Source organism: Octodon degus, unplaced genomic scaffold, assembly GCF_000260255.1.
Source record: "Octodon degus isolate 3935 unplaced genomic scaffold, OctDeg1.0 scaffold00035, whole genome shotgun sequence".
In the NCBI taxonomy this organism is placed as follows: domain Eukaryota; kingdom Metazoa; phylum Chordata; class Mammalia; order Rodentia; family Octodontidae; genus Octodon; species Octodon degus.
In genome coordinates, this window is record NW_004524611.1 from 9,493,278 (window position 1) to 9,511,301 (window position 18,024).

Sequence of the window (18,024 nt, forward strand, 5' to 3'; positions counted from 1 at the left end):
TTTGGGGACATTATAGGTGTCCAAAGTACTGCCCCAGGCTGTACTTTCACCATTGCCTTGGGATAAAAATTCTTATGGAGTTTCCAAGAGGATCAGTGATTTGTTTTAAGGTCACACAAGCAGTTGGTCATGAGTTCTGGGCCTCTGGAGTATAAGACCAAATTTCAGGCCCACTTTGCTTATCATTAGATGTTCGAGATCAGCAGAAGTTGGCACTCGGATGCCTGGGCAATTCATCAGGGTAAGCCAGCAAGGAATGCACATCCGAGAGGTTGAGACAACAAGACCTTCATAGACTAAATTAGGGCACTCACACACTGCAGTCTGCCCATTGACTGTTCTTTGCCAAATCAAAAAGCATTTCCAGCACTTCTTTCTTTCTAATGTAACTCAAAGGCGACACAATGACAAACTCTCAGAAGCATGGAAACCCTGGCCATTTTGTTAGGCACTTGCTTTTCCCTTCTCCCTTGTTCCTTAGGAATGGGCTGCGCTAGGCAAGGCAAGGATATATAAAAGGCCTCAATTGCTGCCCCTATCTGCCTTGGACACACTCTGTAAGGACCTGAGAATGGTATTTTAAAAGAAAAAGTAGCCTTTGTAGGCATAACTTACGTAAGGATCTCAAGTGAGGAGACTATCCTGGGTTACTTGGGAAGGCCCTAAAGCCATTGCAAATGTCCCTCAATGATGCAGAGAAGTCAGGTACACAGAAAAGGAGAAGGCAGAGCTGAGAGCAATGCAATACAAGGAGTGCCAGCGCACAAGAGGCTACAAGACAAGGCATGGATTCTCCTGCATTCTCTGGCCTGCTGACATCTTGATTTTGGCCCAGTGAAACTGGTATGGAATTTCAGGCTTCCAGAACTATGAAAAAATATATTTCTGTTGTTTTAAATCACCAAGTTTGTGGTATCTGTTATAGCATCACAGCTATAAGAAATTAATACATGATCAGAGGTATCATTAGGAATTCCATTACTGCAATGGAACACATCACAAATAACATCTGCCTGTAGCACTGAATAAGGTAAAACTCCAGAAAAGGCTGATATCTATGTTCACTTCTGACCATAACAGGTAATTTACTAAACACTGAACAAGGCAGAATATGTCTGTAATCTGAGCACTCTGGGAGGCTAAGACAGGAAGATCACAAGTCTGAGCCCAGGCTGGGCAACTTGGTGAGATCCTGTCTAAAAAACTAAAATAGAAAGAACTGGAGATGTAGCTCAGTTTTAAGGCCCTGGGTTTAATTTTCAGTCCTGGGAGCAGGGGAGATTACTTCAATAGAAAGGATGCTTTTTGGGGCTCCACAGATATCTTCCTGGTGCCATCCTCCCCCATATCATTTCTGTCCTCTTAGACAGCAGGGTACCACTAAAATCCTCATCCATGCCTCCCTGGCGAGTGGAGGGATACAGTGTGTCCAAAGCTCTCTCATATTCACTGAAACAAGGGCCCCCTCAGTTTCTCACGGTGCCCTGTGTCCTACAGTACACAATGCACACCATGGATACTTGCTAGGACTACTCAAAGCTACACCTCCTCAGTATGGAGCTCATGAGAAGCACAAAGAACTTCTGGGGTTGGATGTCCAAGTTGGGAGTGGGATCAGCCATGGTGGGACAAGCAGGAATGAAGGACTCAGGTACTGAAGAAGGGATTGAATACCTCACTGCAGTGGTGATGCAGCTTAGTTGGTAGAGCATGTACAAGGTCCTGGGTTGAACCCCTGGTGCCACAAAACAGAAGTCCTCTTAACCCAAAAGGGTAGCCTACTCGACAGCAATTAATTTAAAACTTTGAAAAGCACAGAGCTTATGAGGAGAGGGAACCTGGTGAAATCTCTTTACTGATGCTAAGGGCTGCCTGCTCTTAGTCTTCCCTGGGGTCCACTACTGTGCTGACATGGGCATCTCCCATTCCACCAAAGTGTAGAGATTTCCTACTGACCCTCCACAGAGCTCTTCCAAACTTTCACAGCTTGAGAACATAACTGTGTCCCGACTCTGACCTCTGTCTACCTCTTTAAGATCCATTTCCTCAGAGGCCTACTCCTGAAGAGCAGATGGATGGATGTGGCTGTCACAGATGAGGCAGCTAATGCATGTTAAGATTTTCAGGTGATAGATTAGGGACCAACAGAGGTAACAATGTGGGAAAGAAGGAAATTTGAATTTTTCTCAGTCCTTATCATCAAGGGCCATATTGTTCCAGATGTTTATTTCTCTATTTCAAGAAAGAACAAAACAACAACAAAAAACAAACTAGAGCAGCTCAGAGGCATTAAATAAGCCACCTAAGGTAGAAGTCCTACAGCAATCTTGCTAGAGCTGGATCTGGGGTCTCACACCTCTGTTTTTTAGGCATCTTCTGTCCATAAAGCTTGGTGACCCCATACTGTCTTGCTTCCAGGGGGCCCACTGAAGCAAACCTCTGTGAGCTGTGCCCTGGCCTGCTGGGTCACACAGTTTGGGCCTTTTCTACAGCAATAGGTTGCTTTAGCCAGGTTAAAGCATACATCTTAATAGTAATAACTATTAAGGGTAATGACCACCAATGAGGACTAAATTTAGAAGGTGAAAGTATGGTGAGAAATAGATGTGTAAAATCCTAGATTGCGAGTAACATTTTGGGTGTGTTCCACAAGATGAGCAAACATTTCTAATACATTTTAACTTGACAAACAAGTGATGTTTTGCAATATGAGTATATGTGATGCTGAACATCACATGATCACAACTAAGCCAGTGGTTTGTCCTGCTCTCCTCCCCGCCCCACGGGGTTGTGGGTGATTATCTCCCAACAGCAACAGGTTATGGAGGAGATCTTGTCTGTAGAGGAGAGAAAGATGAAGAAATCCCTCACTTCAAGTGAGATTAGGAAGATATGTAAAATGCAAGAAACAGAATAAACTTTTGTGAAACAGCACCACGTGAATATGGCTCTAGCAGCGTGGGCACTGAATCTATTTAACAACAATGCAATGCCACGTTTCCATGAAATCCTCAAAAGCAAGCCAAAGCAAGTGTCGTGCTTGTTAAAATTGCACAAAAAGAAAAAGATCCTATTGAGTCAACAGGTAGTAGTAATTCCATTAATACAGTGAAGTTTGTCCCACATGAAAACCCTTCTTTCCCTCACACCAGTGCCACAAAACAGAAGTCCTCTTGACACAAAAGGGGTTCACACGGGTTCACACTAGTCATGAAGGTTTTCAAAGGTACACGCAAGTTGCTTATTTTTATTTATGTTTTCTGTGTTATTTTGTATTATATTACAGTACTATAATCATTTTCATATGAATATTTTTGGATCATGGAATGAATCATCTGAGTTTCCATTATGTGGGAATTTGCTTTGATATACAAGTACTTTGGATTACAAGCATGTTTCTGGAATGAATTACGCTCACAAACCAAAAAGCTTTACTGTGTTTATACAGGTTCCAAGTATCTCTCCTCATGAACCTTATTACATAATTTGAAGGGGGAAAATAGTTGCTTTACAGTGCAGACAACATCATATGCATGTGGTCAAAATTCCCATTACCAGGAAGAAGACTCCCTGGGCCCTGAGCTGACACCAGGAGCAAAGCAGGGTAACTCTTCCGGGATTCCTGTCTAGGTGCTGAATCTCAGTCAATCTTCAGAAATCACCAGAGGAACTAAAACTAAGGAAGGTGTCAGCTACAAAATGGTTGGTGCAGATTCCTGAAAAATCTCAAGGTCATACAAGACCAAGGAACTGTCCGACTTGTAAGAGCTGTGGACACGCCACTGACACAGTATGTGGTGATACTGGGTAAGCTCCTGGACCAGGAAAAGGATACATCTGGGGAAACATGCATATGTTGATTAGTCTGACACTCACTAAATAACATCACATAAATGTTAATGTTCTGCATTAGCTATTTGCCTGATGGCCTTATATTAAGGGAAGTTGGAGGAGGTATAAGGAATAACCTATACTATATTTGTAATTTTTCTGAAAGCCTAATTTTTTTTCTAAGTTAAACACAAAATAAAAATCTCCCCCAATACATGTTTTTTGTTGTTTTTTTTTTTTAAAGATTATCTTAATGGTAAAACTAGGAGTGGTGGCGCCTGTTATCTCTCACACTCTGAGAACAACATACAGGCAGTCAATACCTAGGTCTTCTTCTTCTTTTTTTTTTTTTTTTTTTTTTTTCAGAACTGGGGATTGAACTCAGGTCCTTGCATTTGCCAGGCAAGCACTTATTCTACTGAGCTATCTCCCCGGCCCCAAGGTCTTCTTTTTAAGAACAAATTTTATTTATTTACTTGATACAGGGTTTCACTAGGTAGCTCAGACTTGTAGGGATCCTCCTGTCTCAGACTTCCCAGCACTGGGTGCACCACCACACCCTGTTCTGGGGCTGGTAAGGAATACAGTACCAGGGATCAAACACAGGTCCTTGTGCTTGCCAGGCAGGTGCTAAAACCGCCAAGCTATCTCCCCAGCCCCAACTAGGTCTTCTGAAGGTGAAGGGGGCTCAGTGTCAGGGCCCAGGAGACTGGAGTTTTGCAGTCCATGGCCTGTTCTGCCACTAGGCTCAGCTCCACCTGTGCAGAGTGACTTCAAGAGGAGCCACCAGAGGAGTGAGAGCACTCATAGGTAAAAAGGCTAGTTTTTAGGGGCAAACTATTTTACTTTCAAGTGAGGGGGAACAAGACAAGTGGTAGAAAATCCAACTCTCTTTTTTACACAATCCAAGTTTCTCAGACAGAGAATGTCAAAGGTAAAAAGAAGAAATGGTTCTGTTTTTATTCCATTTTCCTTCCTACTTTAAGCCAACAGAAACAGAGTGTTTCTCCTTCCCTGCCAGTTATCTAAAAGAATGAAGCACCCTAAAGCATAGGGCTGCTGTCCCGCCAGCACTGCACCACTGCTTTTTTCCTCCGCAGTAGCCTTTAGTCTTTAAGCACGTTTGCAGTTCTCACAGGCCGAGGCCAGCAGGCCCTTGAATCCAGGAGTTTCGTGGACGAGGGCGGATCCTGCTGTGTATAGTGAAAGTGAATCTTCTCCCTCTCAGGTGCCAACCAGCAGCACACAGCTGAACTCCAGGGCTGCTTCCTTCTGTATAGAGAACGCTATGGTATCTGAGGCCCGTTGGGTTTATGCAAAGTTACATGCTAAGCTACTATCATAAACGACATTACACCATAACCCCAGCACTACCATGGGAGGCATGAGGATTCTGCCTTAGTTCATCCCATTTGAAGTTCTTCTTTAAGTTTTCCTTCCATTGAGAGTTCTTGTTGCGAGGCTCAAGAGGGTGCAGGTACAGTGCTTTAACACATATGGGACTAAAAGGGCTGCACGGGTTGCACAGTGAATTGAGGGTGCTTCTCTACTACTGAAATGCACACTTAAAAATACTGATAGAGAAATGTTTTTGTGTGTATTTTGCCAACATAAAACCAAAGATATTCAGTATATAATGAAAATACAGCCCTCTACAAAGAGTAAAAATTAAACTTAACGTACAGTTGTTTTGTTCTCAATGGCTATCATCACCATATAAATTCATTGGTACAGAAGCAGACAAAAGGCCAGTGCTCTGGCTGGGCCCCCACTCACTCCCATAACTCCAACTGGCTCTGCTGCTCTCTGGGACTTGGTCTCCCAGATTCTGACCTAGAGCTTGATTACTCCTGCATCATAAACATGCACACCCTTTGATTTTGTCCAGGGCCAGGTCCTAAAAGGCTGCTCATATGTCTTGTATCTGTCCCTCATTCGTGTCTGTTGGATGGCACCAGCAATAGTTTCCCACCAGCCTTACCTGAAGCCCGGCTCACCCACCCCTTCCCATATCCCTCCTATCCTAGTAGTCACAAAATCATGCCAATCCAAAGCAGAAATGCCTTCAAAACCCCATCCCTTCCTTCCCCATTACAATGACTCTAGTTCTCCTCAGCCTTTTATGAGAGTTTTCTGTTTGATCATCTAACCAGTTTCTTTCCTTCCCAAGCCATCCTTGGTGCCACTGCCTGAATTCTCTTACAAAAAGCAAATCTGATGTGTTATTCACCTATATAAAGTCCTTTGAGCTGCAGTCTGGATCAAGCCCAAGACTGCCTCTTGCCACATGGGGTCTGTTTATATGGCCAATCGATATTCACAGCCTTCTCTTCTCCCTCCCTGCCGTGAACCCTGCTCCCTACAAACAGAAGTTCTCATGCTCCTCTCCAGATGCTAAGCCTTTCACAACGTTCTTTCTGCAAATAATTTTCCCTTTGCTCATCATCTGCACCACCCCTACTACCTAGCAGGTATCTACTCCATGTGCTTCGGTGATACCTAACCCAATGCTGACTCCTCTAGACAGTACGACTCTGTTTTTAGCATTCAGACATTATGCCATTCCTCAGAAGCAGCATATATGGCAGGGGTCTTACAACTCATCAAGGTACCTCAGTGTTCTCTTCACTTAGATCACATCTCTCCGAAGGCCTGTTATGTCTTTGTCATTTTTCTATTCCTACTTGCTAAGATCGTACTTGGCTTAGCACACAGTGGGGACTAAGTCTAGAGTATATGAACCTATGATTGAGCTTACTACTTTCAAGGCTTAGGAAAATCACTTCAGTAGGGCTGCCTGCTGTATCTTAAGAAGCACTACGTTGGACACAAATTAGGCACTCTGGGATGACTGCAATCCCTTTGGAAAAGTAAGTTTCATTTTGTACCCTAGATAAGTAATTTACTAATTGGCATCCAAGCGACTTAAAAGACCTTTGTATCTCTCAAGATGGCTGTTTTATACTTGGGAAGTAACTCATCATCAACCATATTTAAAATATTAATGAATTCCAGTCTGATCTAAATACATGTGCACATGAACTCTATAAAATCTCCCTTCTACAGTTTAAGCAAGATAGAACCAATTTGTGAATAGAACTTACAATACTTTATAACTATTTGGGCAACTGCTAACTATAATTGTAAACATACATTCATCTTTTGGATTCTGTGATTGTTTTAAAGTGTTAACTTTAGATTACCAAGGTGATTTCTGTGACTGTCATGATGTGGTGCCTGTATGTGCTTCATCGCAACAGCAGGAAGTTTAGTTTAGTCTTCACAGAAAATATTAGCTCATGACCAGCTCCCGCCTGCTGGGCCTCTGCCAGCTTAGTGCTGATACTGAGCTGTCTGCGGAGCAGCACTGCTGGACATCACGGTTGCCTACCGATAGACGACTCATCTAGGTTTGAGCACTGCCTCACCCCTACCATTAGGCAAACCCACAGTCCTTTCTGGAGAACCAGTCTTTAGCACCTCACTTAATGTTGGGCAATTAGAAGCCTTTCCTTGGATCTTGATAAGTGCAGTGGAAAAGGACAGCCTCCCTTCTGGTGACCAAAGCTGAGATGGGGATGAGGTCATGATTGCTATGAAAAGGAGGAGCCGCGCCTAGAACCAGGACAGATAGATAAATAAATAAATAAATATTTTTAAAAAAGCAGAGACAAAGAAAAAGGTACCTGGCTCCCTGTTCAGTGCTTCTGAAGCCCAGTTGTATATCTCTGCCCTTCTGATGGTTTGAGAATTTTAATACTTATTTGAAATTCAAAGCCTATATACATTTCCTCATTTGATGGTTTATGGTATCTAAAACAAAAAAGACTTCAAAAAGATGACATCAGTGAACATAAAGCCAAAGCAGTGAAAAGATAAGATTTAAAATGACCTAAGACTCCCATTGTATGAATGCATGTAACAATTACCTAGTCACAGAAGGCTGATGAATCCCTTTATAATGAATAATTGCTTGATACTTGATTTGTTGGGTAAACTTGGAGTTTCTTCAACATCTGCCTACCTGCATGTCACCAGAGGCCCAGACAGGGGCGAGAGTGCAAATGTGACCCTACTTAAACAAAGTAAAAAATCCATGTACCTTGTCATGTTGTCTCTGGGGAGTACATTATTTAAAATTATTGCTGCATTATAAACAGACCATATAAGACGGATAATTACTTTTGGATAACTGGATCAATACTTTTGTTCTTATCCTTTGCTACTTGAATGATTGGATCTAAGGCCAGAGGAGAAACTTGGGTCAATCCAGGACCTACTCTAATCTACAGGCGAGATCAGATGAACACTTCGAAGCTCAAGGGATGAGTAGGCAGGGGCCACAAATCTTAGTGTGCTAACTCAACCTTACATTTCTCCAAGCGGAAAGCCATCCTTCTCTACAGCTCTTCTGTTGCACCACTTTAAAAACTGCCCTGCAGGCACAAGGTACAACTCATTTTACATAGGGTTTATTGAATGAGTTCATGAATTATGACCTTACCAAGTGCAGAGCCAATGGTAAGAGGGACTTGTTTTTTTCTGTGTGGGAAGGTTGACATCTGAAACTTGGAAGAGAGTGAGGCAAAGACTAGAGAGGTAGAAAAAGGTGTTTTTTTTTTTTTTTTTTTTTTTTTTCAGGACAAAATGTAACATCCATACTGCAGTCACATGTGTAAAGTCAAAGGGTCTATCATCCAGAATTCACCAGTGTGGGATCTTGCTGGGCTCTTGCCCATATTTTATTCATTACCAGATGACAGCCTTTCCAACAAGAATAACAAAAGATGCTAAGTGATGTAAAGGATTGAAGCATTTTTCTGGAGTGACGGCTTAGTCTTAACCTATCAAAATTAATGTCTTTCAAGCACCTTAGAACCACCATTTACATGCAGGTGATGTGCTCATTGCAAATAAGATTTATTACTTAATTAAAGTTCATCATAGAACATCTTTCCTGAGCAGTATTTTGTTGGATGCTAGTTGAGTTACAACTACAGTCATAAAATACCCTTCAAACATTTCCTTTTATTTCAATATGTTACAATTCTCCCTGGTTTTCCCCTATCAGTGCTCAGGCATACTGGAATGAGAGGGAGTCCTGCTTAGTGCCTCAGGACATTGCATCCAAAGGCCACAGTTGTAAGCTCAAAACCTGGCTGTGGCAGGACTCTGGGTATGTTACCTAACACCATTATGTCTTGGTTTCCTCCCTGCAAACTTGAGATAATATTAGCATCTACCTCTTAGGGTTATTGCCTGGCCTACTTGACTCAATGTATGTAAATTACATGTAAACATTTTTAAGTAAATTACTTTTACCTCTAGGTAGCATGGAACACTAGGAACCCTGCAGGCTGTAGAGTCAGCTCATTTCTGCCAACATTATGCTGCATATTACCCAATCCCTTTGAACCTCAGTTTCCTCAGAAGTAAAATAGGATGAATCAGGCCTGTATTTCACTGGGTATGAGGACTGTATAACATGTAAAATGTCTTGGCCCTCACTCTGACCGGCCTTATGAGAACACCAGGCTCAGTCCAGTTGCCTGTAGGGACATGGATGCTGCCATACTGAAGACGCTTGCTTTCTCCCTTTAGTCCAATCACAAACAGACAAGAGCAATAAAATTGTGCCCAAGGCTTAGCAAGGCCTGTGCTTAGCCTGGCTCTCCTTGGAGAGGGAGCAATTCCCCATTCACCCTAGGGGCTGAAACATCAGGAGAGAGCAGCAGCAGCAGCAGCAGCAGCTACTGTGGTCAGCTCCTCTTTTATCTGCAGGAGGCAGTCTGTCACCTGACAGTCTAGGGTGCCCTGGGAGACACACACACACACACACACACACTCACACCCCTACAGACTGACTCCTCACGAAGTCTTCCCCAGGCTGCTTTCTTAGGGCCAGAGGAGAACAGCCCCTACTTGGACTGCCCCCGCCCCACAGCACCTCCGAGCAGGAAGTCAGGGCCCTTGGGGTCCCCATCGGACCACCTGCCTGAAGCACACACTGGAGCCAGAGACTTGCCTGAGAAGCCAGTAAAATTTTAATGCACTCTGTAGTGCGGTCATGTCATACTCGGTTATGGCAAATAATCCCAGATGCCTGCAGAGGTAAAATGGAGCTGTAATGTGCTTGCCTCCTAACCCGAGCTGACAGCAATGATGTACGACTACCATTAGCGGAAAATATCACTTCAACTAACCCATGATCCAGCTCCGCTCAGGGTCACATTATCCATGAGGAACAAATTACACTCCCAAAGTAAATACAAATTTTCTACACGAAATGGGTACAAAAAAAGGGAAGGGGCGATCTCTTCCTTCGCCAGCACACTGCTGAGTGACACAGATGATAAAGGACAGGACAAATCATTGGCTGACAGAGTGCTGCGCCGTAATCAGCTCAGCCGACACGCACTCCAGCCGATAAACACTATATTCTCCCCTTAGTGGCAAATACATAATCTTTAACACAGACATGGCTGCTTCAGATATTTACTACCATTTTGGCTGCAGGAACAGTCAACATAGCATTTGTGGCCAGAAAAGGAAGGTCCTGTGGCCTTGATGGACCCAGGGATCCTGTGCAAGTGTGAGAATTGGCGTCTGGGGATGCACACAAGGGCCGTTAAGGGGTGAATGACACTCCCAAGCAAGGCCATCATGGGCAGTGCAGCGAGGAAGCCATGGTGGTACCACGGCCCTGTCTCTAATGCACTGGCCACAGCAAGACAACAGTGTGGAGAACTCATACGGGAGGCGAGGTGCTCTGAGTTAAGAGCTAGGAGCAGCTCTTCCCTAACTGCCCACATGATGAAGGAAGTCCAGCCCCTTTCCCTTTCCCTTTCTTTTTCCCTTTCCAGAAGTAAATAATAAAGCAACCTCCAGTACAACACTAGCATTTTTAGCAGACTTGCTATGTCAGACACATGCTAGCTGTAGGATACCACCCACGAGCCTATGAAATCACTAAATAAAATCTCAGTGTTTCAACACATAAACCCACACAAACATGTATGATAGATATTTGAAGAAGACCAAGTTCCATGATCAAATATGGATCAACTTCAGCCAACTGACTGGTAGACTGCACCTCTACATAGCCACTTTCAGCAAACTTCCCCTTCAGGTAAGCCATCACATCGAAAGCAATGGCTCCTTCTAAGAGAATGGTAGATCGCCATGAACATTATTTAAGCATGTTATAAGAAATGATGCTTTTAAAAGTGTGTTGGGTAATATAAGGTACTCTTCAATAGAAGATGATGATTTCTTCTATTTATTTATTTATTTATTTATTTATTGGCGGAACCAGGGATTGAACTCAGGCCCTTGTGTTTGCCAGGCAAACGCTTATTCTACTTGAGCTATCTCCCGGGCCCTGTTTATTTATTACTACTTTGCCATTACCTCAAGAAATCGGTTGTATTATGTTTTCAGATGAAGAGTCACAGACAAAACTGAAACACAAGCTGAGCTACTCGACTACCATTGTCACCTATTCCAGGGGCTCCTGGTCAGTCCTTACTTCACATATTCTCTCTCTCTGCCTCCATAAATACACATCTACTTGGTAGATTATGAATCAAGACACACTTTGAAGAACAGTGGAGAAAGCTGCTTCTGGCTATTTTTAAGTATCTGAAGGTGCCACACAGGTCTATAGCTAGCATTTAACATGATGTACAGAAAGGGGTCCATTTGATTTTCTCACCTGGAACATTAATAAAAGGTAAAAGAAAGGCATCTCTAGTACAAATGCTGCTGGCATTCAGCTAGCTCATGGCTCCAGGTGAGTTTCATGAGGCAGACAGCAATCACCTTCACCCAACTTCCCCTTCAGGGAATCCATCATGTCCAAAGCAGTAGTTCACTGAGAAAGCAATGGAAGGTTGTCCTCAGGAATGCAGAATTATGTGTTCAGCCTCAGACACTTTCAACAGTATTCCTTTTATAGGTCAAATAATAGCTATTTCTAATCACGTGAGTTCTTGAAACACATTATATAAGTCAGCTCTTCACCTAGTTCCTATGATTTCCTGAATACATATAGTAGCTGAAGAATAGAGATTAAACTAATGCTCGCTTGCCTCCTGACAAGTACATAGTTACAGGCCCAAGAGAGTTAAGAAACTACAATGTTCATGTTGGTTCATTTGTAGACACTTGGAATAATCAGGACAAAGTTCAACTGCATGATGAACCAACAGGGAGGTATTGAGCCTTCTTTTAGGTATTAGGCCTACAAACAGGTTCTTTGGTTTCCTGAAGTTGTGCCCCCTGCCCCTCCGGATGCCTATGCCTGTCTATTATGCCTATTCTCAATTAGGAATTCAAGAGAGTTGAGAGAATGAAACAATTCTTAGAGAATCTTTTTTCCATTTTAGTGAAGAGGAAACACAATCACATATTAACTTCCCTCTGGGTTCTGTTCTGCTGTTGGTTCTATATAGCAATGTGGAAAAATCAGGATATTCAATGTTATGTCATTGAATCCAACCTCATTTTGCAGATGACAACACTAACGCTCAGCACCATTAGGTAACTTGCCCAAGGCCACACAGCTGCTTATGAGAAATCAGACGCCAAGTCCTCTGTGTGCCTTCTCTCTTACTCATTCACCGCACACAACAGGATACTACCTAGAACCTGTCCTGTCTGCTCCTTGTGCATTCCAAAAAACTACAGTTTGTTTAGTTGATGATGTCTGACAAATTTCTAGCAATTCCTAAAATGTTCTCTTGTTGACTGACACTTAATAAAAAATCTGCACTTCTGTAACCTCTCTTTCTCTCTCTTATGTATGACACGATGCGAATGGACAGATGATTGTACATATGCACTGAGTATGAGTGAAACAATTTTTAGTTTGGCCTGAAAATTCTATGACACAAAAAAAGAAAACTTAATGAGATTTGGGATTTAAAATCATTTGCAGTATAAATTTAATCCAAGGATGATATCAATAGGAATTTTGGATGGATATGATATAATGAAGTCAAGTGGAAATATGATGATGCCCGAAGAACAATAAAATGTCATTTTAACCCAAACGTAATTTTGGAGGGGTAGGAAAGAGCCTGAGTGGATGAGTAGTATGGAAATCAGGGATCCAAAGTGGAAAGGCTTTGAGACTCATCCAAGAACTGTTGAAATTACTCAAATATGCTGGAAAACTTAAAAATGGCTTAGAAATGTTTTATAAGAAAATGAGATATGGAAACCTGAGGCAAGTTGGGGGCCTAGAAATGGGACACCGGGACTGATGAGGTGCACTCAGGGTTGATCACAAGGCTTCTGGATTTGGTTTTCTTAACCTTCCAATTGGAGATATAGATGCAGGAAAGGAGTTAATTCATGTAAGCACTATGCAGTGTACTAGGGATAAAGAGACAGGACTCAAAACAACCCCTAAGATTTTCCCGGTCATCAGCCGCTTTCTTACTAGTGTAAAATTAGGAAAGGTGGAGTAACTTCTTTTTCTACCTGTAAAATAGGACAGCACTCTAAACTGTCTCCTGACCAGACACTGTCTTATTTTGAAACCAAGGATGGGGGTTCCACAAACAATACTGAGGGCCTTCTGAGCTCCTGGAATGTTGCTGAGAATGCACAACTTTACCAAGTGCGAAAGCCGGCCAGTCAAGGGATGGGGCTCTTCCACTATAAGCACAGGCCACATGCTTAGTCTTCAGTTTGACATCTCAGCAGTTTCTGAGTCCTTCCTGAGCCAAGTTAGGCATGTGGTTTGTGTTGAGTTAGGAACATAAGCTTCTGCTGGTTTTCTTTGCTGCTTTTCTTAGAAGCTGCCACTTTCTCATACAAGTGAACACAGCACAGGGAAACACAACACATTTTAACATGAATTAAAAAGTAAGAATCAACCAAGATGCATGTGAGTGGAGGGAGAGTGGTAAACAGTGATGCTGTGTCCCAAGCTAGCCAGTGTCCCAGGGGGCTGTCCAGACGTGGGAGAGCACAGCACCTAACGTCAGTAACCACTTTCTAAGTGATCATTTCTACTTTACCAACCAGTCACATCAACATGCATGCAAGCAACATTTCTACAGTGTTCCAGTCCTTCTTTTAAACAATGTAAAGTCCAAAAGCAGTAAATATGGGGGAAGAAAAATTTCTTTCTGGCACTTGTAAGATACTGAGGCTTAAAATCATTCGTGTACCAAATTATTACCTAGGAAGTTTTTTAAAACTACAGATCCTCAGACACACTCTCCCATAGCAAGTACTGAATCAGAATTTTCCTCTGGGGGCCAACAGTGCCTGGCATTTGGGAATAGATGCTGAAGGGACAGATGCTGCACAACTCAATCAGGACCAAGGCTTTCCAGGTCAGCATGCTGGCCCTTGGCTTCAAGTTATGCTCAGAGGAAAACCTGGTGTTTGGGTAAGGGGCTTAACACACAGCATCTGGGGATTCTTCAAAATTTAACCCTTCTGTTTGGCCTGGAGTATCCTTGGGAGGATGGCTAAGCTTCAGGCGCTGGCGGAACCCTCTGGCAGGTTCTCCAGCACAGCCAGAGCTTTCTGAAGAGGATGCCAGCCTTCTCCGCCTCCCAGGCAATTCTCTCTCATTTCACCAGAAGCAGCATTCACTGGCGTTTCCTATGGAGCAGGTACTGAGTCAAGTGTTTTCACGTACTTGTTCCTAAAACATGAGTGATGCTCTTGTTGCCTCACCTAGCAGGTGAGAAATCAAGGCTTTGTGCTCCGCCACAAAGTACTGAGGGCCATAGTCGGAAACCAGCCTGGGGCATCAGACTCTAAGCCCAAGCCCTGATGCAGGTGACAGGCTTTCCACTTGGCTCTATCACATGGCACACTGAAAAGAAAATGAGTCCTCGGAGAGAGAATTATTTTTAATCTCTACATTAACTTCATAACCAAATAGGGGTGTGGCTTAGCATAATAGGCTCTTGCCAGTGGTAGAGAAAGAGAGGAAACAAAAGAAAACACGGCTCAAATATGTGGAAATACCCATGTTGCCTCTGTTCCCATGATACCAATTCATTTTGAGTGGGGATTGGAATAATTACTTAATGTGGGTGATTAAGGTGCCAAGTGCTGTCGCTTTTCTTTGCTCTAACTACAAAGAAGAACAATCCCACACCTGAGATGAGGAGCGTTCACGGCCTCATCTAATTCCCCACCCAATTTTTACTTTTCATGAAAGTCCTCCAGGTTTCCTGATATTAACAGGAAATGCGCTCACACGGCAGGGAGTGGAGGCCCGGGGAGACGCCTGGCTTGGCATCTCATCCAAGCCTTTTCCAGGCACAAGGCTGAATTCGGAAAGCTCTCCTTTTTTAGCCCCTTTCCCAGTCACTTCCACGCTAATTAGTAAGGGTATCATTTTATAAATTACAGCTTCGTATCAGAGGAAAGCAGAGTTTATCTTAATTCAGTCAGCTGTGTGAAATACAGTACCCTAATTTTAGACCACTCATTCTGTGGATCCCTATGGAGAAAGAGGATGACAGGTCTTCCGGAGAGAAACCCCAGTGGGTCCCACAAGTCTCACTTTTGACTCCAACAGGATCCCCAGTGGGGCTTGCTGAAGGGATCCCAGGACCCTGAGTGGCATCAATTCTGCCATTAGCAATTCAGATTTGAATGCGAATCCTCCGAGCAGCACATGAAAACAGGCCTGATTAGTGCCTGGGCTCCAAAGGGGCATGGGCAAGAGGCATACACAAGAGGCTGACAGGGACCTGGGCTCAGGGAGAGCAGTCTCTGAAGGCAGTGTTGGAGCTGGTGATAGACACTAGACAATCTCAGTCCAAAAGGGGAAGCCTGACAGTCTTAACTACAGCAGGGCCAAGCAGGCACAGCTGCAATTACTGCGGCTTGACTGCTCCTGCTGGGAGCCCTCTGAAGAAGTGCTGTGAGGCACAGCAGGGACAGCTGACATGACTGTTGGTTGTGGTGGGGCTCCCTGTGAAGACAACCTGCAGGAAGGCCAAAGTGCAAAGGAAGGTGGCCTGGGGAGCCTTGCACCAGAGTACCATGCCTGCCACTCAGGCCCTCCTTTCACAACCTGTCCCTTGGGCCTGCCCCTTCTGCCCCTCTGCTACTATCCTGTGGCCATCTCCACCTCTGCAGGCTGGTATGCGCTACTCCCACCCTTCGTCACTCATTTGGCCTGGTGCTTTGCTTCTTGAGCTCAGAGATGGAGACCGAGCAACAGTGACTCAGGAGTGCCAGTTAGAAGAAAGGATTAGTCGGGCTGCCCTGACATGTGGAAGCACCTTGGCTTCTAGAGCCTGCTGACACTACAGCTGCTGAATTCTAGAAGTTACTAGGGAGAGATGATTGCCTAGTGGTGGCTGAGGTGCCCGGACACCCTGGCCCAAGGTGAAGCCCAGGCATTGGTCTTGTAGCAAGCAGCTCCCTGGGGGACTTGAGTGTGTAGCCAAGGCTGTGGTTGCTGGCCAGAATACTTAAAAGGAATGCAAAATGGGCAGCCTCACCATCAATTTGCCACTGCTGAAGATGAGTGATGTTTCTGGAATTCACATTTCCTTTTAAAGAAAGATGTCTGCTTGTTGATGAAATCCTGAATCAGGCCCATCCTTTTGGAGAAAGGCCAGATTTGGAAAGTAAAACCAACCACTGCCAGTGGATCTCCTGGAGTGGCCAGAAGGCTCGAATCCTCCCTGGGTTCCAGGGAAGCCCAACAGAATGAGAAGATGATTGGTGTGTGTTTCGGTGTGACCTGGGGGTTCGGGTGGACAGTGACAATCTCAGATGCAGAACCACCATTGTTGTCCACTTGCACTGCACACGGACTTCCTGAGACACCAGGGGTTCAACTTGTGAGGAGCTAAGACTCCTGGGGGCTGGAGGAAGGAAGCTCCTACTTGTCAGTTAAACAAAAGAATAATCCACAGCCCCCTTTCCAGTGTGTACTTTCGCTGTCATCCAACAGCCCATTACCATGTCACAGCACAGTGCACCCTTCCATAGGTCACTTTGTTTAAAATGACATGGATAATGCACATGTCAGCGAGCTGACAGTCCTGGCCGTCCTTTAGAGATAAAAACCTCAAGGCGAGAGCCTGTTCTTATCTGGGGGACATGCATTGGTCTATCATCCAAGTCAGGCAGAACATGATTTCTCCAGAGAGCACTTTTTTCATTTCCTGATTTTAAGGAAATCAAATAAGCACCATTTGTCTTCATCTGAATATGCTTGACCTGCTCAAATGATGATGTCTCGCATTTTATAACGGGCTACATATGCTGAATTCAAATTAACGACAGTACAGAACAAGAGCCTTTAGATCTCTCTTGGAGACTGGCAGCAAAGGAGGAGGAAAAAACTCAGGGCTTAATAGAAAGGACGCATTAAATACTAACTGCAGGCTCCTGAGCCTAACCCACAAGCACGAAGGAGGTGAGAGTCCAGAGCTGGGACCAAGACAGAATCAGAAATGGGGGAAGGAGTAGTCTATGCTTTGGGTGCCCAGCATCTACAAACCATGATATTTAGGCAACTGTTTTCAAGAGACATGACAGCAATAAAAGTGGAAAGTGGCAAGTTGGTAGACTGGTATAGCTAGAAAGAATGACCAGACACACAATCCCTTTGCTTCAGGCAGTGGAAAGTGCACGTTACCAGGTAACGATCCAGTCTTCTGGAAGCCCAGAACCTGAGCTTCTTTTCTTGATCCATGTGGAACTGGAGGCCATCAGCCTTGAAACAGAGGACGTACCTGCTGGAAGAACTGCCTTCCCACCTAGCAGCTCCCGCCTGAGTGCCCCGGCCACCCCCAGCCCAAGTGTGAGTCCTAGACACATTTCTGTTTAGAAGGCTGATATGTACACAAAAGCAAGAGGAAGCAAGTAGGTCAGCTAAAGGAGGGCAGAAATGGTATCATAGATACATAGTAGCACATCTCATGTCCCCGTCATGGATTAAAAAATAATTTCCTCTTTAAAAATGTTTTCTTGGGGTCAGTATGTAATCTTTCATAAAGTTAAAACTCAGTATCACATACATGGCATATTAAAGGGCTTTTTAAAAAAAATAGTGGGTCCCATAAGGCAAACACAGTCCGATCCATCTTAGCACAGGACACGTTGCTGTGCGGATGATGCCCATCTTTTAGAAAGGGGAAGGCACTGCAGACCTGAAGCTGGAGCCTATGCCACAGCCACATGTGAGAGGACCAT

At 44.0% G+C, this 18,024-nt stretch overlaps 1 protein-coding gene across 3 annotated transcripts in view; it reads right to left on the reverse strand.

Annotated features, from left to right (window-relative positions):
- Positions 1-17,527, reverse strand: part of Auts2 (AUTS2, activator of transcription and developmental regulator) — a 321,552-nt gene extending 304,025 nt beyond the window's left edge. For all 3 annotated transcript variants that reach the window (XM_023714328.1, XM_023714329.1, XM_023714327.1), the window contains exon 1: positions 17,468-17,527. In XM_023714328.1, coding sequence (XP_023570096.1) covers positions 17,468-17,524 — 57 coding nt within the window. In that variant the 5' untranslated portion in view covers positions 17,525-17,527. The remainder of the gene's footprint in view (positions 1-17,467) is intronic.
- Positions 17,528-18,024: the final 497 nt, after the last annotated feature.